At 68.7% G+C, this 18,404-nt stretch overlaps 3 protein-coding genes across 5 annotated transcripts; 1 reads left to right on the plus strand and 2 right to left on the minus strand.

Annotated features, from left to right (window-relative positions):
* Positions 1–3,786: 3,786 nt before the first annotated feature.
* Positions 3,787–7,781, minus strand: LCN12 (lipocalin 12). Its single transcript, XM_016130934.2, has 6 exons — positions 6,923–7,781; positions 6,474–6,610; positions 5,320–5,399; positions 5,126–5,233; positions 4,758–4,859; positions 3,787–4,094 (listed from the first exon to the last, which is right to left on the minus strand). Exons 1-6 carry the CDS (start codon positions 7,070–7,072, stop codon positions 4,066–4,068), a joined length of 606 nt encoding a protein of 201 aa, XP_015986420.2. The 5' UTR covers positions 7,073–7,781; the 3' UTR covers positions 3,787–4,065.
* Positions 7,782–11,057: 3,276 nt separating this feature from the next.
* C8G (complement C8 gamma chain) lies at positions 11,058–13,018 on the minus strand. 3 transcript variants are annotated; one of them, XM_016131012.2, is made up of 8 exons: positions 12,826–12,966; positions 12,431–12,593; positions 12,193–12,329; positions 12,002–12,072; positions 11,802–11,909; positions 11,421–11,522; positions 11,298–11,336; positions 11,058–11,217 (listed from the first exon to the last, which is right to left on the minus strand). In XM_016131012.2, the coding sequence occupies exons 2-8, from the start codon at positions 12,566–12,568 to the stop codon at positions 11,165–11,167; spliced, it is 648 nt and encodes a 215-aa protein (XP_015986498.2). In that variant the 5' UTR covers positions 12,569–12,593; positions 12,826–12,966; the 3' UTR covers positions 11,058–11,164. The 3 variants fall into 3 exon arrangements, with proteins under 3 accessions (XP_015986498.2, XP_015986497.2, XP_015986496.2); XM_016131011.2 differs by having other exon boundaries at positions 12,763–12,873; XM_016131010.2 differs by having other exon boundaries at positions 12,431–13,018.
* A 141-nt stretch (positions 13,019–13,159) lies between these two features.
* FBXW5 (F-box and WD repeat domain containing 5) lies at positions 13,160–17,653 on the plus strand. The gene is made up of 9 exons (XM_016131009.2): positions 13,160–13,303; positions 14,221–14,436; positions 14,734–14,891; positions 15,277–15,451; positions 15,574–15,722; positions 15,810–16,221; positions 16,397–16,544; positions 16,620–16,832; positions 16,901–17,653. Exons 2-9 carry the CDS (start codon positions 14,244–14,246, stop codon positions 17,142–17,144), a joined length of 1,692 nt encoding a protein of 563 aa, XP_015986495.2. The 5' UTR covers positions 13,160–13,303; positions 14,221–14,243; the 3' UTR covers positions 17,145–17,653.
* Positions 17,654–18,404: the final 751 nt, after the last annotated feature.

The raw sequence follows: 18,404 nt of genomic DNA on the forward strand, positions 1-18,404 counted from the left end.
GAGCACCCACGTCGTCTGGGCCTGGACCGGGTGCTGCACGAGCCGCCACCCACCACACGGGTCTAGCAGTCATGCCGACTCCTCCTGGCACCGAGTGTTTATTTCTGGTGAGGGAGGGAAGTGGAGACAGATGTGGCCTCAGGGGACGGGGCATAAGCAAAGCCAAGAAGGCAGTGAGGACGGGTCAGCGGGTAGCCGGGCTGGGCTCCACCTTCCCGCGGACAGGGGGGCGGCTTGGGCCGTCGGCCACAGGGGAAGCTGAGGAGAGAGCGGGCCAGGAACGAGAGCCCGCGCCCGGGGACACGCTTCGTGCGTCCACTCGGCGTGCGCACGCGCGCACACCCGTGTGCAGACGAGCAGGCGGCCCCTGCACACGGCCACTGCCCTTCACAGAGAGCAGGACCTGAAGAAGGCCCGAGACGAGGCCCCTGGGGGTGGGCGTGGGGCCTGGGATCAAGGCCTGTCGCGCCGCCCAGAGCGGGGTCTGCTTCCAGGGACGGCCCAGGCCTTCCGCCAGCGTCCCCCACGGCCAGCTCCAGGGCGGCCTGCGCCGCTCAGCCCAGCCTCGCGCATGGGGACGGAGCCCGGGGACCTCGCCGACGTGCACAGTCGTCTCGAGGGACGTCTGCTGTCCGGGGCCCGGAGTCCTGGCAGCTGACAGGGTGGAAAAACCCAGCTCCCTGTTAATCCGCACAAACCTAAGACATGAGATAAGTTCCTTCACAACAAAGCCGCCTCTGCCAGAGCATTCCTCCCGGAGGGTGCAGCGGCGGGGGCCGTGCACACACGCGGGCAGTGGCGTGCCAGTCGCACGACCGGGGCGCGGACGTGCGTGTGCCCGTGTGCGAGTGTGAGCGCGGGAGTGCGCGTGTGTGAGTGCACGTGTGTGCATGCGTGCAAGTGCGTGCGTGTGCGAGTGTGTGTGCCCGTGCATATGTGTGTGTGAGTGCGAGTGTGTGTGCGTGTGCGAGTGTGTGTGCCTGTGCATATGTGTGAGTGCAAGTGTGTGTGTGAGTGCACAAGTGCGCGCGCGTGTGCAAGTGTGTGTGTGTGCGAGTGTGTGTCTGTGCATGTGTGTGAGTGCAAGTGTGCATGCATGTGTGCACAAGTGTGTGTGCGTGTGTGAGTGCGTGTGCGTGCCTACGCATGTGTGCGTGTGTAGGTCTCTGTGTTTGTACGTCTTCGTGTGCACAGATGCTTTGCCAGGGCGGAGTGGGCGTGGCCGTGGGACCCCCACAGGGCAGGGAGGGTGGGAAGGGCACCCACAGGGATGTCCACCAGGCCAACTGCTCAGGACCCCCACTGCGCCCCGATCACCCCGCACACTGCTCCCTCCCTCCGGCAGTGAGCTCTGGAGCCCCACAGAGCTGGTCCGGCCCGGCAGGCCCAGATGACGACAGATTCTGGGGCCAAGATAAAGAGACCTGAGCCCGCCACCCGCAGAGCCCGGGGCAGGCGGGGCGGCCCCGCGGCCCCAGCCAGCGGCCTCGCCAGGTGCTGTGGCCACCCCTCGCGTGCTAAGACATCTCCTGCCTCGTCCATGCTCCACACCGTTCCCTCCCGGCCCTCCCCGCGGGGTCTCCACTGCCCAGGCCCTCTCCTCGGTGACGCTCCTCCCCCCGAGGCCTGCAGTCTGGCCTGTGCCCTGCATGACCCTCCGCCTCGGTGTCCCCATATGCCCAGAGCCTGGCACGCTGGGTCACAGGCCGGGCACCTGCCGCGTGGCCTCTCCTGGTCTCCCCCGGCCCCGCTCGTCTGCTGGGCTGGCCGCCATGGACCCCCGAGGCTGCACCCCTGTCCCGGCTTCCACAGGGCTTCACTCTGATCCCCAAAACCACCGCCCAGGATGGGAGTGAGCAGCGCCCCCTGCTGTGGAGGTCCCCTTCCTCCCGCATTCATGGGCGGGGTCAGCACCCTGAAAGCTGGGCGGCTCACGAGACTTCAAGTGCTTCCGATCAAGAATGTGCGTGTGCAGAGGGATATGGGGCACGACCCAGAGCCAGTCCTGGGACATGAGGAACCACACGGAGTGTATATGTGTGGACACGTGTGTACATGTGTGCATGTCACATGTACACACGCGCGCGCGCATGTGTATGTGGGTGTGCGTGCAGTGTGCCTGTGTGCATGTGTGCTTATGCATGCATGTGTGCATGTGTGTATATGCACACATGCGTGTGTACATATCTATGGGCGCACAGTGTGTGCACGTGTGTGCATGTGCACGTGTGTGCATGTGTGTTGTGTGTACATGTCTGTGGACATATGTGTGGACATGTATGTATATTCTGTCGTGACTGGTCAACACCACCGTTTATAGCTTTAACTTGACAAAGTCACAGTGATGCCGCTCCCGGCTCCCAAGCCGGACACGCCGTCATCCGTGTCTGACCCTGAACCCTGTCCCCGCTGCCGCTGTCTGCATGGCCGAGACCAACTGGGCTCCCGCCCCTCACTCCTGCAGCCGGGCACGGCCTTCCCCCCGCCTCGCAGCCGCGTGCCGTCCTGTCCACGAGGGGACAGCCTGGGAGTCCTCGGCCACACTGTCACGTGAGCCGGCAGGAAGCAGAGGCCCCGCTGGCCCCCAGACATGTCTTTTCTAGTCCCAGACCCACTCCCACTGGAAGCCGCGCCCAAAGTGGGGAGGTGGGGTTGGGAGGAAGACACCGCTGACCCATGACCTCAGAGTCGCTGGGTGGGGTGGCCTGGGCCTGGGTAAAACACAGAAGGCTCCCGCAGGGGGTGCGATTTCAAAGCAGGCCAAACTGCTCCGCGGTGGGAGGGTGGGAGGCAGGAATCCAGGGAGGCCAGGGCTGCGGGGCGGGGGCCTGAACGCGGGTGGGCGGGCTCGCGGGCCTCTGGGGCGCAGGCGCGTCCTGCTGAGCTGGGCTGTTTGCACAGGTGTCTGCCTGCGGCAGAGCTCCGCCGGGCATGGCTGCGCTGCGTCCATCAGAGTGTTTGTCAGACCCGCTTGAACAGGGTTCTTATCGTAGAAATGAAGACTAAATAAGGACTGTTGTCAGAAAAAAAATCCCAAAGGAATTCTTCACCAACAGATCTGGAACTTAAAAACTCCGACCCGGAGAGATCGCGGTGCAGAGGACAGCGAGATGTGGGGCCGCGGTGACCCCGGGCCCGCGTGGCCCCAGGGTGTGGGGGGGGCACAAAGGCCGTGCAGAACTAAAGCACGTGACCAGACCGGGACGCTCGGAGCGTGCAGCTGCACGGCCCAGAGGCTCACTGATTCACACTCAACAGCAATGACTCACGACCTGCTCACAGGGCCTGGAGCGAGGCCGGCGCTCCTGCGTTCACGGCCGCCGGGCTCCACTCCCAGCAGCCCAGGGGCGGAGGGACCGCAGGGGCCACCCAGAGGACAGGACCCACCAGACAGGGCCCAGCCCCACGGCGGACTGCCGCTCAGCCTTAAAAGGAAGGAAGTCCCGACACCGGCCACGGCGTGGATGGACCTGGAGGACATGGTGCTCAGTGAAGCGAGCCAGTCACAGAAGGACACATCCCATGGGACCCACTCACGGGAGGTCCCCAGAGGGGTCAGATCCACAGAGACAGGAAGCAGGCGGTGGGGCCAGGCTGGGGGCGGGGCTGGGGATGAGGGTTTAACGGGGACAGAGTTCCAGTTGGGAAGATGAGAAAGTCCTGGAGGCAACGGTGGTGATGGCCACACACAGTGTGGCTGTGCCTGATGCCACCGAGCTGTGTACGTACCCATGAACGAGAGAGTTAAGAAGAGAAAAAACCACGCTGACGAGCTAATAAGGGAGAACATGATGTAATAAGGAAATTACTTAATCCTACAGGGGCCAGGAAGGGGGCAGGACAGCAGGCTGCAGCAGAAGGCGGGCGGCCGCCCCCCCCCCCCCGTCCTCTGCCCTGTGCCTGACGCCCCCATCTGGCGTGGGTCTGTGTGCACCTGCCTGGAGTTTGGGCCGGGGGGCACCATGTGGGTCCCGAGAGTGTCCTGTGCTGCTCTTGGCCATCGAGGTCATGGCTGTTCACGCTGTGAGGCAGGGCCTGGCGTGGGGGCAGGGGGCACTTCATCCTTCAACAGGTGCCTTGGATGGGTGACCAGCCTGATGGGGAGACAGAGCCTCGGGTGAGGAGGGGGGAGAGACGCAGGCAGGTGTGGGTGGGGGGCGGGGGCGGCAGCAAGGCAGACAGAAGCAGCTTCCTGGCTGTCACCGGAGGGACAGGTGGACGGACAGATGAGACAGGGAAGGGGGCCGGTGCAGCGGGCAGGGTGCTGCGGGACACACCCCCAGGATGCCAGGAGGCTCCCTCGCCCCCAGCCAGGGTCTGGGGAAGCCCACACGGGCCCTAGACTCAGCATACCCCCGTGGCCAGGAGCAGTGTGTGTGCTGGTGAATGTGGGTGCACACGTGCCTGGGGGCAGAACACAGTATGGTGCATGAGTGTGCATTTCTCCCTGTGCACACGTGTGTGCACAGGTGTGCAAGTGGCATGCACACATAGAGGGGCAGAGGCAGGAAATGCAGGAGCACAGTGGGAAGCCCTTCTGCGGGAGGAGATGGCCCAGGAGGGGGACCCGGGCGGAGGCAGAGACCAAGGAGCCAGGAGCCCCGCAGTTTGCGCCCAGGCTGGACCCCGTGGCCGCCGGGCCCCCACGCGTGGGCCCGCATGCGGGCCGTGCCTGCTCACGGGCTCCCAGGGGAGTTTTGAAGCCCAGCGCCACGCGGTCCACGGCCGGCCAGGCCCAGCCCGCCCTGAGCGGCTACCTGTCAAGTCTGGGAAGACCACGTTGTTCTTGGACAGGCCCTTGGCTCTGACCAGGCAGACGAATCGGTCCAGCACCTCGGCCCGAATCTCCCACGCTCTGCCTGGGGCCCAAGAACACGGCGCGGCCCTCAGCACTGGGGGCGGGCCTGGGCGCCGGGCGTCCTGGCCCAGCGCGCCCCCTGCTCGGCCAGGAGCCCCCCCCCCCCCCCCCCCCCGCCCTGCCTCGGCCAAGAGCACCGCCCAGCGCGCCCCCTCCTCGGCCAGGAGCACCCCCCCTCCTTCCCGCCCGCCTCGGCCAGGAGCATCGCCCGGGCTGCCCCTCCCTGGCCCCCGGGGGCGGGGCGGGGGGCGGGGACGCGGGGCTCACACAGCAGGTTGACCCGGATGTCCGGCCAGCCCCCTGGCCGCCCCTGGAACAGCACCAGCGCGAACGTGCTGTAGTTGGTCTCCTGCACCTGCAGCTCGGCCCTGGGTGCTGCGGGGGCGGGGCGGGGCGCACGGCCCCAGGTCAGCGGCCGCCCGCCAGCACCCCAGCCCCCGCCCCGCATCCCGCTGACTCACTCCCACTGTTGTCCACTGAGAACTTCCCGGGCTGGGCCATGGGAGTCAGCACGTGGGACCAGGTGATGCAGCGCCCATGCCTGTGACCGGGGCGGGCAGAGGAGGCGGGTTCTGGGCTCTGCTGGCTGCTGGGCGCTCCGCCCCAGGGGAGCCCCTGAAGGGGCTCAGCCGTCGCGTGTGACGGAGGGGCTCGTGCTCCAAGGGCTGGAGGCTCGGTGCCCTCTCCAGGGTCGCCGTGGCCACCCCGTGCCCCTTCAGGCCGGCCCACGTCCCCTCGGAGCAGGGAGGTGTGAGCTGTGGCCCCGCTGAGCCCAGAGCAGGACGGAGGAGCACACGGGCGTGCAGTGGGGAGGAAGCGGCAAGGCCCCTCCGGGGGTCTCCCAGCCCCCAGCCGCAGCCTGGGATGTGGCCACACGGGGCAGGCGGGAGGGCGGCCGCGGCCACTGCCCTGTGCTGGGCCTGCACCCTTCCCTGCCGGCGGGGAGGCCCGAAGCTGCCCGCGGGCTCCAGGGGCGTCTGCACTGGTTCCTTGCTCCCCGTCACCCACCTCCACCGAGAGCCGGCGCCCCAGGGGTTCCGGTCTCCCCTCTGGGTCCACGTGGCACACCTGCCTTGCTTGAGCTTCCCGCTCTGTGTTACTTGCAACCAAGCAACCATGACCGGAGGTCTCGGCTCTCTCCGCCCGCGCGGCTGCGGGGTAAGGAAGCCCTCCCGGCAGCAGCGCCCCCGAAGGGGGCTGTCCACGGAGGCCCCCCCTTCTCCCTAGCTAGGGGGCAGCCACTGTATCCAGCCAGCCGAGCAGAGTGTGTCCCCTGGGACACAGTGAGGGTCGCGAAGGGGCACACGTGTCCTGCCGGGCTGGCGGAGGCACAGACCTATCCTGGACGCAGGAGAGGCTGGGGGCCGGCGGAGCAGAGGCGGGTAAGGGGCGCGAGGCCCCGGTCATGATTCTGGGGGCTCCTGGACCCAGGCGACCTGAGCCCCCAGCCCGCGGGCTCCTCCCGGTCCGTGCTCCAGCCAGCGCCCCGCTTTTCTGTGTGCGCCCCCAGACCTGGGGTAGGTCGCCAGCGGTCTGCCTGTGCTGGCCTCGGCGTTAGAGGAGGACCCCAGGGTGCACCTGAGCCACAGGGCCACTGGCCCCGGGCCGCGCTCACCGCATCATGGCGTAGGACACCTCGAGGCGGCTGTTCTCCTTCAGCTCGAACGTCGCGATGAAAGGGCTCAGGAGGAACCTGTCCACTGTCCTGTAGGAGCTGCCCGCCAGGCCGAGGACAAACCACTCTCCCTGGAACTGCAGGGGCGAGGTGGGCAGAACCCAGGGTGGCCGCAGGGGCCCCGCCAGGCGTGGGCTCCCAGCCTGAATGGCGACGCTGGCCAGCAGCAGGCCTCTCTGAGCCTCAGTTTCCCTGTCTGTGAGGAGGGGCCGAGGCGTTCTCACCTCGCGGGGACTGGCGGGTCACAGGAGGGGGTGCTGACCCAGGGTCTGTGCAGGGTTCCTTCCTGGTGCAGGCTGGGGGTCTCCATGGTGGGGGAAGCCGGGGGCAGGGCTGGGCCCCGGTCAGCACAGGGCTGGCTGCCGCCCCCTCCCTCCCAGCCCCCAGACCTGGTCCTCCTGAAAACTCTGCAAGACCGGAATGACGACGGTCGGAGAGGTCTTCGAGGTCTGAGCCTTCGCAGCCCGCAGCAGGGCAAGCGCCACCCACAGGGCGCCCAGAGGCCCCATCGCTGCCGGGCCGAGGGACGAAGTGGCCATCGGTGCAGCCGATTGGGACTCACCTGTTTGTGGCCCCACCCCGTCCCCCACGGGCGCCCCTCCCTGGGGGGCGTGCTCACCCTGCCCTGCTCCTGGGACTGGCAGCAGGAGAGGTGGGGGAGGAGGGCTTGGGGGGTGCTGGGCAGGCGGGGCGCCCTCGCAGATGTGGGCCGGCAAAGGTGGACACCTGGGTCCCGCCGGGAGGCTGCGGGCAGGCAGTGGAGGGCGGGGGTGCCCACGGGGTCCTCAGGCCTTGCTTTCCGACTCCCGGGAACTTCCGCTGCACCCCTTTGGCCCCCTTCCGAGTGCCCCAGGCCTGTCTGGTGGCCAGGTGGAGGACAGAGCGCCCAGGCGGGGAACTCTCTCAGGCTGAGGGGTCAAGGCCGGGGCGTTCCGGCTGCGGGAACACGGTGCAGAGCCCGGGCTGCCAGCGCCCACGCCGCCCCACGTGTGTGCAGCCCAGACAGGGCCGGGAGGGGCCGTGCTCAGAGGCCGAGGCAGTTGGCAGGGACCCTGAGCCAGAGGGGGCGTGGGGTGGGGGAGCCCGGCCTAGTGGCCGTGGGCGCTCATGCCCGGTCCTGGGGGCAGGGGCCAGCAGGGGAGGGTGCAGCCCCCTCCCCACCTCTGGCCGCCCCAGGAGGAAGGGACCAGAGGAAAATACGCCCCCTGCCCTCGGCAGCTGAGCACGTGGGTGCTGGACGCCATCACAGCTGAGTCCCTGACCCGGGCCCCCTCCCCCCACCAAAGTCCCCTGTCCCGCACCCCCCTCACCTGCCCCGGGCCTGGCAGCCTGTGCTAAGCTGGAGCCCCAGGCGGGCCACTTAGCTGTCCCCGGCCTTGCTCTCCTCACAGGAGGGCATGACCTCTGCCGGGGGGTGGGCGGTTCCCAGTGCCAGCTGGGCTGCAGCTGGCACCTGCGGGTCATCCGTGGGCAGAGGCGTCAGGGGTCTGGAAGGCCGAGCCCGCGGTGCGGGGTCCACACCCCTTCAGTCCATGTGCCGCTGGCCGGCACACTCTGGCCCAGGGCGAGGGCAGTTGCAAATAGCCCTCCTATTTCCCCTGACCTTCCCGAAGGAGCCCTCCGCGGCCCGGCCTGCCCTCTCGCCGCAGCCACCGCGCTCCGGCCTGAAACCGGCTGCCTCTGTGCGCGCAGGCCAGCCAGGGGGCCTCTGTCGTGGGGCTCTGCAGGGATTTGGGGGCAGCAGCCAGCAGTGTGTCAGAGCAGCTGGTCTCTCCACACGGCCTCCCGGCCAGCACGGCCCAAGCACGCGGTGGCCCAGTGGCGGGGCGAGGTGCCAGGCTGCACGGGGCCCCAGGCCCAGTGCTGACAGGTAAGCAAATAAATTTGCAAAAAACATGATTCACCCACAGCTACAAGTGTTCACCTGCACGTCTGAAAGTTCAATTATAGCTCATTAGACTCCCATGAAAAGAAAGCGCAAGGTGACTGTCCCCATGCGAGCCCCCGCCCCAGTGAAGGGAGTACACTGGCCACAGCTCACGCGGGCCCCAAGGACCTGGTGTGGGACTGCGAGGCCTCAGCCTCGTGGTGACTCGGGAGGGCCTCTGGACACTCAGCCCTCCTTCTGTCCTCTGAAGCCCTGGGGGTGCCCGCCCCTGCACCCCAAGGCAGAGCCCTTCACCACGGGGCGGGGCGGTGACTCGGGAGGGCCTCTGGACACTCAGCCCTCCTCCTGTCCTCCGAAGCCCTGGGGGTGCCCGCCCCTGCACCCCAAGGCAGAGCCCTTCACCACGGGGCGGGGCGGGGCTCGCCGGGGCGCGGCACCCCATGATGCAGGCCCCCTCAGGGCCTCTGGGGCATGTGGGTGTCTGTGGTCTCCCCTTCTCCCTGCAGTCTGGGGGGCCAGGCCCCTGCTGCGTCCCCCTCCCCCCGCCCTAGCTATCTGCCTGAGGGGTGGGGCATGGTCCCCAACCACTGGGGAAGAGGAGCCCCTCCCGGCCGCTGGCCACCGCAGTCCTCTTGGTCTGGGCTGGGCCAGGGGAGAAGCGGGCAGGTGGGCGCTGGGAGGGACCAGCACCGGCTGGGCCTGCTCTGCAGCCTCCGGCTCACCTGCGAGGCCTGGTCCCCCACCCCACAGCCAGGGAGGAGGCTGCTGAGGGGGAGGAGGCGGGGGCGGAGGGGTCCCGCATCCAGTTCTCCCCCATCCAGCTCCACTGGTGGCCAACTGGCGGCCAGCCCTGGAGGCCGAGCTCCGGGGGAGGGGCTCGCCGCCGCACCGCCCGCGCCCCGCAGAAGGGCTTAGATCAGGACGGCACCACGAGTTTCCGACTGGGCGGCCGCAGGGCTGGCTTCAGGGCCAGCCCTGGCCAAACCCACGCCCTCCAGTTCCTGACCCTCCGACCCCAGCCTGGCCCCGACCGAAGGGCTGCCATGTGCCCTCGGACCCGTCCCCGAGTCCTGAAGGAGGCGCCCTCGTCCTGGGTCCCGGGGGACGCAGGGGAGGGGTGGGGTGGGGGAGGGCCAGGCAGCACGGGTGGGCGCGTTGGGCCTGCGTGCCCCTCTGGACAGCACCGCTTGCTGGCACAGCCCACGGGGCTGGCTCTCGCCCAGCGCAGCTGGGGGTGGGCGGAGGGGCTGACGGGGCGATGGGCCAGCTGGCCTCCCGCGGGGAGCAGGGAGCCCGCAGGCCTGTCAGGGCGCAGGTGGGCGCTTGTGGAGCGCGGTCCCTCTGGTCGCCGGGGCTGTTGACATCGCGAAGGCCCCTACCCTCGAGAAGGCCCTCGACCGTTTAACGCGGCGGGGGCGGCAAGAGCTGTCGTGGCTCGGGCGGCACCGAGCCTAGACCCAGTCCCCGCAGTGGGCGAAACGTCCCCCTCCAGCCTGGGGGCAGCTGTCGCTGCCCCTCCCGCGGCCCCTGACCTGGAGGGAGAGGCGGCAGCTGGTCCCAGAGTGACCTTGCTGTGATTCTTCTGGGGTCGCTTGGTTGTAACTCTGGTTCTCCTCTCCCAGCATTCTCTCTACTGTTGGGGGCCCCTTGGGGAGGGACAGGCGGGGTGGCCGGGACCTCGCTGCGTGGGGGGGGGGGCGGCAGGGAGCCCCGCCCACAGAGGGGCCCCGCCCACAGAGGGGCCCCGCCCACAGAGGGGCCCCGCCAGGCCGCCGCCGGGGGCACAGCACACTGTTACCTTTCAGCCCTCCCTCTCCCCTGGGCCTGGAGCCCCGTGTTCTGGAAAGTTCCCTACAGAGGATACTTTGCTCCCAGGTCTCTCCAGCTTGTGGCCCTGCCAAGATCCTGGGTGTGGGCTCCTGGGGGCTGACGGGTCTGTGTCAGGGGCTCCCCACTGTATGCCCAGGGCCCTCATGCTCCCCGCAATCCTGGCACAAGAAGTAGGCTGGCCTGTTTGCCCCTGCTTCGGGTACAGACCCACCCCCACCTCCGTGTCCCCCGCCTGCCTGCCCATGTGGTCTCCCTGACGCAGGATGATGCAGGAGGGGACTCAGCCCCAGGAGGTCAGTCCTGCTCCCAGGCCAGTCCCGAGTCCTGTCTGGACCTGCCAGTCCCTGGCCTGGCCATGCGGGCAGCCCAGCCTCCTGCCCTCCTGGGACAGATGCCAGCTCACCCCAGACCTGGACGCCACATCCAGGAACCAGGATGGGGTCTCCTGCTCCTCCCCAGTGGCCTGTCCTGCCTAGGCCAAGAGCCCCTGGGACTCTGGGCTCCTGGCTCCCAGGAGGGAACTCAGGGGTCAGCAGGAGGCCAGGGAGGCTCGGGGGTGCGGTTCCGTGTCACTCTAGAATGGTGGCCTGTGTCAGGGCGCGAGAAAGGACAGCCGTGACCATGCCGAAGGGGCCTGACTGGGAAGGGGGAACCGAGGCCCAGGAGAGCAGGGCCCGGCGCTCCCCAGCCTGCCGCCCTGCGGAGGCCTCTTCTGGCCCATTGTGGGGAGCAGCCCCATGTGCCCATGCGATGGCCACAGGCAGAGGCCCCAGGCCGGGGTCGGCGAGCACAGGTAGGAGTCAGGCTGAGAAAGACCATGTTTAATGGGGCGATGCCCCAAAGTCCTGCGGGGCAGCTTTGGGGGCAGTGGGAGTCCCCAGTGGGGCAGCCCTGGCCCAGCGGGGTGCTGGGCTCACTGAGGGGTCTCCGCTCCTTTTCCACTGGGTGCCGCTGGCCTCCTCACTTCTGCAGCACAGAGACGACACTGAGCCAGGGAGGGACACCCTGCCCGCCCTCGGCGCCGCGCCTACCGCGCTGCCACTCACCGTCCAGGACGTGGAACTGGTCTGCAGTGTCACAGAAACCTGCGGGCCCAGGCGGGGTCAGGGCGGCGGGGGTGGGCACACGGGGAGGGCGGGCAGGCCACCACAGCCACGAGGGCCACTCACCGTATTTGGGGAAGTACCAAATGTGGTCCTCGGTCAGGTTGGCCCCCTGGACCCGCTGCTCAAAGGTGTTGAGGGCCGCGTCGCCCACGGGGAGGGAGCGGGCTGTGGGACACACAGGACTCCTGGGGGGGCACCCACGGGTGGGGGGCAGGGTGCTCTTGGGACAGGGTCTGCATGTCTGTGACATGCCCGGCCACTGTTTGGCCCCTGCCCATCCCTGTCCCTGTGGGCTCTGTCCCCACCCCTGGGCCTATCTGCAAGGGCGCCTCCCTGGACCCGCTTAGCAGGAGAGGGCCAGGAGGGTGTGTGTGTGCCTCTGGGCTCCCTGGCCGCCCCGACGGGCCGAGTGTGCACGGAGCCCGGGGTCCCGCACGGACGCACCGTACAGCTTCACCGACAGCTTCCGGGCCCGTTCCAGGTACAGGATGGCGAAGCTCTGGTAGTCCGTGTCCCCAACGACCACGTCCACTGGCCCCTTGGCGCCTCGAGCTGGACAGAGGCAGGTGGAGCCGGGCAGAGCCAGGCCAGCGCGACAGCCCCCCGCCCAGTCCCGGCCCCTCCTCCCACTGCCCTCGCCTCACCTTGCAGCAGGAAGCGCCCTGGGACCTGCGTGGCCCCATAGAGCTGCCGCACCTGCCAGCAGATGCCGTCCCTAGGGGTGTGGAGTGGGAGGCACAGCGGGCTCGGCCACCTCGTGGAACGCCAGTCCAGGCCACGCCAGGGGCAGGGGCTGGGGTGGAAGCTGGGCGCCCAGGTGGGGCTGGGGACTCACAGCTTTCGGAGGGTGTCGATGGCCATGGCTGTGCCCTGGGGAGCCACCTGCATTGTGGTGGCCTCAGCCCGGTGGCCCTGCTCCTGCAGAAAGCGACACGAGGAGGCCACGGCCACAAGGAGCCACGTCCCTGCAAACTGGGACAGGCCGCGGGAGGGCGTGAGGGGGCGGGGGACCCAGGCCTGACCCCTATGAAGCGGGGCAACCTCCTGCCACCCCCACCTCCCCCCAACTCGACCTGCTGAGCATCGAAGTTGGCCTTGGGCTGGATGGCGCTGATGGGGGACAGGGGCCAAGAGGGTCTCCGAGCCCTCTGACCCAGGGAGCCAGCGGCCAGGAGCAGAGTCAAGGGAAGCGCAGTCCTGGGAGGCAGCATGGTGGCGGCAATGACGGCGACGGGACTGGGGGAGCCAAGGGCAGGGTGGCTGAGCCCTGGGTCGGAGTCCACTGCCCGGTGCCGCCCAGGAGCCCGGTCCAGGAAGTCCACATCCGGCCTCCCCCAGCCCCCGCCCAGGACCAGGTCCCCCCACTGGCCTCCCCATGAGCTTGGTCTGGCCCTGGACCTCTGACCTCCACCCCGCACTTCCTGGCAGGACCCTGGCTCCACGCCTTGTGCACACAGTCCGAGCTGACCTCTGGCTATTTGTCCTGGAGGCCCCGCTGGATATCCACTGTTGCCAGAGCTCATCCCTTTGCCCCCTTGTCTCCCTTAAACCGCCACCAGCTCTTTGAGGAGGGCGCTGGTCTCACTCCCATAGCGAAGAACTCGGGGCTTGGGAAGCCACTTGCTCAGGGCCCGAAAACGGCGAGCGCCAGAGCCGGGTCTCGAACCCGCGGCCCTGAGCGGGGCCCGGCGCACCGCCGCTGCTCCTCCCGGCCGCCAGGGGCGCCCCTGCGGGCGCGCCCGAGTACGCAGGCGCCGGAGCCGCTGACGCAGGCCGCCGAGCGCTCGAGTCCCCGCAGCCATCGATGCCTCGGGGCTCGTGGCGTCGGCCTGGCGGCCTCCATCGATAGAGACGAGGCAGCTGGAGCGGCGGCGGGCGGAAGCGGGTCCGCGGGTCGAGGCCCGGCGCCGGGGCGGGGGCAGAACAGCCGGGCGGAGGCGGCCGCGGTGAGTGCGCCCGGCCCCGGGGAGCGCTGTCAGCCGGCCCCAAACCCCGATCCCCAGCCCGGACGCCGGCTTCCGGCCCCAGGGGAGCGTCGTCACCCGGCCCCCGATTTCCGGGCCCCTGGCTCCTGGTTCCCGGGCTCCAGCTGCGGCTTCCGCCAATGAATGAGTCGCCGAGGCCCCGCCCTCGGCAGCCCCTCCGAAGGGAGGTGGGAGGGGGCGCCGGGCGGCCCCGCCCCCACCCCGCCCCCAGCTCGCCGGGCAGTGGGCCGTGCGGGCCCGCTGACTGCCTGGCAGGGCTCCCCTAGGCCACAGAGCAGAGGCCAAGGGCCCCTGGCGGCCTCTGGGGCGGGCAGGCTGGCCCTTGTCTTGATGGCTTAAAGCCTCTTCTGGGAAAGCCCTTTGTCATGCTGACAGCTCCAAAGCCTTGAGGTGACAAGGTCAAAGTGGCAGGAGTTCACCGGGGCCACAGCTTCGTGTTTTGGTCTTGGAGTGGTTGCAAGCCCTGACATCCAGATGTCTGCCCAGGCCCACGTCGTGGGAGGGGAGGTCAGAGGGCCCACCGGATGGCTTGTCCCTAATACTTGGGGTCCCCCGGGATCCCACCCCATGCTCCACCTCAGGCTGGACCAGGCCGGGAGGTACTGAGGTGTCTGCTGCCTGCCCAGGATCTGCCCATTCGAGGATGTCTGGGACTTGCTGGGGCACCCACAGAAGTCAAGGAGCATGGTTGTCCAGGGAGGCTTGGTGAAGCCATCAGCACCTTGGCTGGGCGGGCAGTGCCGGTGGGCCCTCGACACAAGCCCAGTCCAGGGAGATTCCCAGCAGGGCAGTGGCCCCCAGGACGCCTCTCTTTGGCCTGGGGGCCAAAATTCCCCCCAATCCGACTGGTGTCTAAGGAGGCCGTGCATGGTTTTCAGGGCCGCTTGGGCAGAATGTCACGATGGACGAGGGGGGCACGCCCCTGCTTCCCGACAGCCTGGTCTACCAGATCTTCCTGAGCTTGGGCCCAGCAGACGTGCTGGCCGCTGGGCTGGTGTGCCGCCAATGGCAGGCTGTGTCCCGGGACGAGTTCCTGTGGAGGGAGCAGTTCTACCGCTACTACCAGGTGGCCCGAGATGTCCCCCGACACCCAGGTCAGCACCTACACGAGGCTCCGTGGCCCAGCAGGCTGGCTGGGGGGCAGGGCCATCCTCATGCTGCCATCTCCCGGAGCCACAGTGCCGAGCACGGATGGGGCGCAGCCAGGCCATGCCTCAGAGCGCAGGGCCTGGCAGGGAGGCCAGGGGTGGACAGGGCCACACCAGCCCCAGCTGAGGCTGTGTGGTGACTCGTGTGTGCGCCGAGGCAGAGCTGGCCTCCACGGTGTCAGGGACCTGGCCTCTATGGGAAGAAAGCCTTGGGGCCCCAGCAGTGACCCCACCCACCCACAGCGGCCGCGTCCTGGTACGAGGAATTCCGGCGGCTCTATGACACGGTGCCCTGCGTGGAGGTGCAGACTCTGCAGGAGCACACGGACCAGGTCCTGCACCTCAGCTTCTCCCACTCAGGCTGCCAGTTTGCGTCCTGCTCCAAGGACTGCACAGTGAAGGTGAGGGGGCCCCGGGGAGCTGGGCCGGGGCCGGCGCCGGCAGTAGCGGTGATGGCCTGCAGCCAGGCAGCCCTCCCAGGGGGGAAGAGAGGGCCAGACCAGAGGTGAGAGATGGCCTAGTCGGCCACATCCCCGTGGAGAGGGCCCAGGTCAGGGAAGACCAGGACCACACAGCATGAGAGGCTGGGGTGGGACATTCCTAAGTGTCAACGGAAAGGAGAGGGTCCCGCTCCAGAGCCAGGCTGACAGCCAGGGGCAAGGAGCCGCCGCCACCCTGATGGCGGTTTCTGGGCACCCCCTTGGCCCAGATGGCCAGGAGAGCCACGGGGGCTTGCGACTTGCCGCACGCCAGCCGACGTGCTCCTCTGACCCGCCCCCTATGCAGATCTGGAACAACGACCTGACCATTTCGCTGCTGCACAGCGCGGACATGCGGCCCTACAACTGGAGCTACACCCAGTTCTCCCAGTTCAACCAGGACGACTCGCTGCTGCTGGCCTCGGGGGTGTTCCTGGGGCCCCACAACTCCTCCTCTGGGGAAATCGCGGTCATCAGCCTAGGTGAGAGTGGGCGTGGGGCGGCCCGGCCTCCGCCCCTCCCCACCACCCCGCCCCTTCCTGCAGGCCCCGCCCCTTCCCACTGGCCCCGCCCCCGCCGCCTGCCCAGCTCCTGCTCCCCGCAGACAACTTCGTGCTGCTGTCCCGTGTGCGCAACAAGCCCTACGACGTGTTCGGCTGCTGGCTCACAGAGACCAGCCTGATCTCGGGGAACCTGCACCGCATCGGAGACATCACCTCCTGCTCGGTGCTCTGGCTCAACAACGCCTTTCAGGTGTGGGCGGGCGGGCCCCGCGGCACTGATCCCTCCTAACCGGCCTGGCACCCACTGCCTGTGCGTCCCCCCCCCTGCCCCGCCCAGGATGTGGAGTCTGAGAACGTCAACGTGGTGAAGCGGCTCTTCAAGATCCAGAACCTCAACGCCAGCACCATCCGCACCGTGATGGTGGCAGACTGTGGCCGCTTCGATAGCCCTGACCTCCTGCTGGATGCCGGCGCGCCTCCAGGCCGCATCTTTGACCTGGGCAGTGAGGGCGAGGAGGAGGCGGCCGGCCCGGTCCTGGTGCGCGCCAAGGAGGGCTTGCGATGCCACCTGGACGGGCTCCTGGACACGCGGACACAGCCACAGCTGGCGGAGCGCGCACTGGAGACCAAGGTGGCGGAGCTGCTGGCCCAGGGCCACACCAAGCCCCCCGAGCGCAGCGCGGCCGGCGCCCAGAGCAAGCTCCTCATCTTCACCACCGGCTGCCTCACCTACTCGCCACACCAGATCGGTAACTGCGGGCCGGCCAGGCCTTACCCCCGGAGCCCTGGGCACAGGCCGCTTCACGTCCCTGCCGGCGGCCCGCCCTGGCCCCGCCTGCCCGGAGCGTATGTTCTGGTGGAGGCCGAGGGGGGCCCGTGGGACTCTGGGAGCTACAGGGTCTTCCTCACCTGGCTCTTGTGCAGGCATCAAGCAGATCTTGCCACACCAGATGACGACGGCGGGGCCCGTGCTGGGCGAGGGGCGGGGCTCTGACGCCTTCTTCGACGCTCTGGACCACGTGATCGACGTGCACGGGCACGTCATCGGCATGGGCCTGTCCCCTGACAACAGGTGTGCGCCGGTGGTGGCCTGGGTGGGGGCGTCTGCAGGCTGCACGCACCAGCGAGCAGAGTGCCCCTCGCCCAGGTACCTGTACGTGAACAGCCGCGCCTGGCCCAGCGGCTCGGTGGTGGCCGACCCCATGCAGCCGCCGCCCATCGCGGAGGAGATCGACCTGCTAGTGTTTGACCTCAAGACCATGCGGGAGGTGAAGAGGGCCCTGCGCGCCCACCGCGCCTACACGCCCAACGACGAGTGCTTCTTTATCTTCCTGGACGTCAGCAGGGACTTCGTGGCCAGGTAGGCGCTCAGACCCGTGGGGCGGGGCCCAGCATGGCGGCAAGGGCTCATCTCAGGCTGTCCTGCAGCGGGGCCGAGGACCGGCATGGCTACATCTGGGACCGCCACTACAACATCTGCCTGGCCAAGCTGCGGCACCAGGACGTGGTCAACTCAGTGGTCTTCAGCCCCCAGGAGCAGGAGCTCCTGCTGACCGCCAGCGACGACGCCACCATCAAAGCCTGGCGCTCGCCGCGCACAGTGCGCATCCGCCAGGCCCCGCGGCCGCGGCCCCGCCCCTTCTTCTCCTGGTTTGCCAGCCAGAGGCGCTGACCAGCAGGGGGTGCTGGGTATCTTCTAGCTGCTGGGACCCACAGAGGACGCCATGGAAGCTGTGGCCCTTTCCCATGGGCCAAGCCATTGCCCAGACCGCGTCGGGGGCAGAGAAGCCCACAGCAGTAATGCCTTAGGAAGGGGGTCCCGCAGGGCCGCAGGAGCCGGCAGCCCAACCCCCACCACGCTCGTGCGCGCACACACCGCCTCCGCAGCCATGACGCTTAGCGCTGGGGTGGCCAAGGCGGCCTCCTGGCTGACTTGCGGTGCACAGGACACTGGGGGCCCTGATCTTCACTCCCCTTTTCCCCAGGCCTGGGTCTGGGGACCGTCAGCACAACACGTACCCCTCGGCCGGCCCTGGACGGCGTTTCCTGGGTCTGGCCTTGCCCTGGGAGCCGCGGGCTGCCCTCTCTGGTCAGCAGCGTGGGTCACTCTGCCGTGGGTCCCAGAGAACTGCATGTCACTAGTCACCTGTTCAGGACCTGAATAAACAGTTGGCAACAGCACATCGCTGTCCGGTCCGTGTGTGCGTGGCGTCTGCGAGGGCTGTCCCCCTGGTGGGCGGCGGCGCCCGGGGGCTGCGCTGAGCGGGGAACGGGGCTCAAGTGTGCAGCCCCCGTCACGGCCCCCACGACCTCCGCGGAGCTGAGGCCAAAAGCCTGCAGGAGACACCTGGGCATGTCCCCCATGCTGTGCACTCCCTGCCAGCAGGGAGAGGTAAAGGACACACGTGACCCAGGCAAGTGCCCTGAAGGGCCAGGGACGGCATGCAGCGGGGGGGGGGGGGGGGGCGGGGCTGGGCCTGGGGGCCAAGGGGAGCTGCGTCCAGCCCCTAGTGCCATGGGCACCAGGAGGTTTCAGCAGCTTCAGTCATGTCCTCTAGGGTGGGGCTGTCCCCGACCTTCTTGGCACCAGGGACCAGTGCTCCTACGAGGAGGTAATGCCTGACGGTGTGAGGCGGTGATGCTGGCGCCGGGGAGCGGCCGCCGATGCAGGTGGAGCTTTGCTCCCTCGCCAGCGCTGTGCGGCCCGGGTCCTAACAGGCCGCAGGCCGGTAAAGGTCCATAGCCCAGGGTGGGGGCCCCCTGCTCCAGGGGATTCCCTTCTGGAGGCAGAGCTCCGTAAGGCCAGCCACATGACCACAGGGGCAGAACGTGGCTGTCCCCGCAGGCTTGCCTAGGCCCGTCCTGGGGGCTCGCCTGGCTGTCCTCGTTCCTGTCAGGACCTTCTGGGAGAGTAACAGGTTGGGTGCTGATG

This window comes from Rousettus aegyptiacus, unplaced genomic scaffold (genome assembly GCF_014176215.1).
Source record: "Rousettus aegyptiacus isolate mRouAeg1 unplaced genomic scaffold, mRouAeg1.p scaffold_m13_p_3, whole genome shotgun sequence".
NCBI lineage: Eukaryota > Metazoa > Chordata > Mammalia > Chiroptera > Pteropodidae > Rousettus > Rousettus aegyptiacus.

Excerpts from the sequence above, each read along its gene's own strand:
- FBXW5 (XM_016131009.2), top strand. The coding sequence starts at position 14,244 with ATGGACGAGGGGGGCACGCCCCTGCTTCCCGACAGCCTGGTCTACCAG. Across the intron at positions 14,892-15,276 it reads CCAAGGACTGCACAGTGAAG|ATCTGGAACAACGACCTGAC; the intron begins GTGAGGGGGCCC and ends CCCCCTATGCAG. Across the intron at positions 15,723-15,809 it reads GGCTCAACAACGCCTTTCAG|GATGTGGAGTCTGAGAACGT; the intron begins GTGTGGGCGGGC and ends TGCCCCGCCCAG.
- LCN12 (XM_016130934.2), bottom strand. The coding sequence starts at position 7,072 with ATGGCCACTTCGTCCCTCGGCCCGGCAGCGATGGGGCCTCTGGGCGCC. Across the intron at positions 5,400-6,473 it reads GTGTCCTACGCCATGATGCG|GCATGGGCGCTGCATCACCT; the intron begins GTGAGCGCGGCC and ends CCCCGGTCACAG. Across the intron at positions 5,234-5,319 it reads CTCAGTGGACAACAGTGGGA|CACCCAGGGCCGAGCTGCAG; the intron begins GTGAGTCAGCGG and ends CCGCCCCCGCAG.
- C8G (XM_016131010.2), bottom strand. The coding sequence starts at position 12,880 with ATGAGCTCTGGCAACAGTGGATATCCAGCGGGGCCTCCAGGACAAATA. Across the intron at positions 12,330-12,430 it reads CCAACTTCGATGCTCAGCAG|TTTGCAGGGACGTGGCTCCT; the intron begins GTCGAGTTGGGG and ends GGCCTGTCCCAG. Across the intron at positions 11,523-11,801 it reads GCTGTCGGTGAAGCTGTACG|CCCGCTCCCTCCCCGTGGGC; the intron begins GTGCGTCCGTGC and ends TGTGTCCCACAG.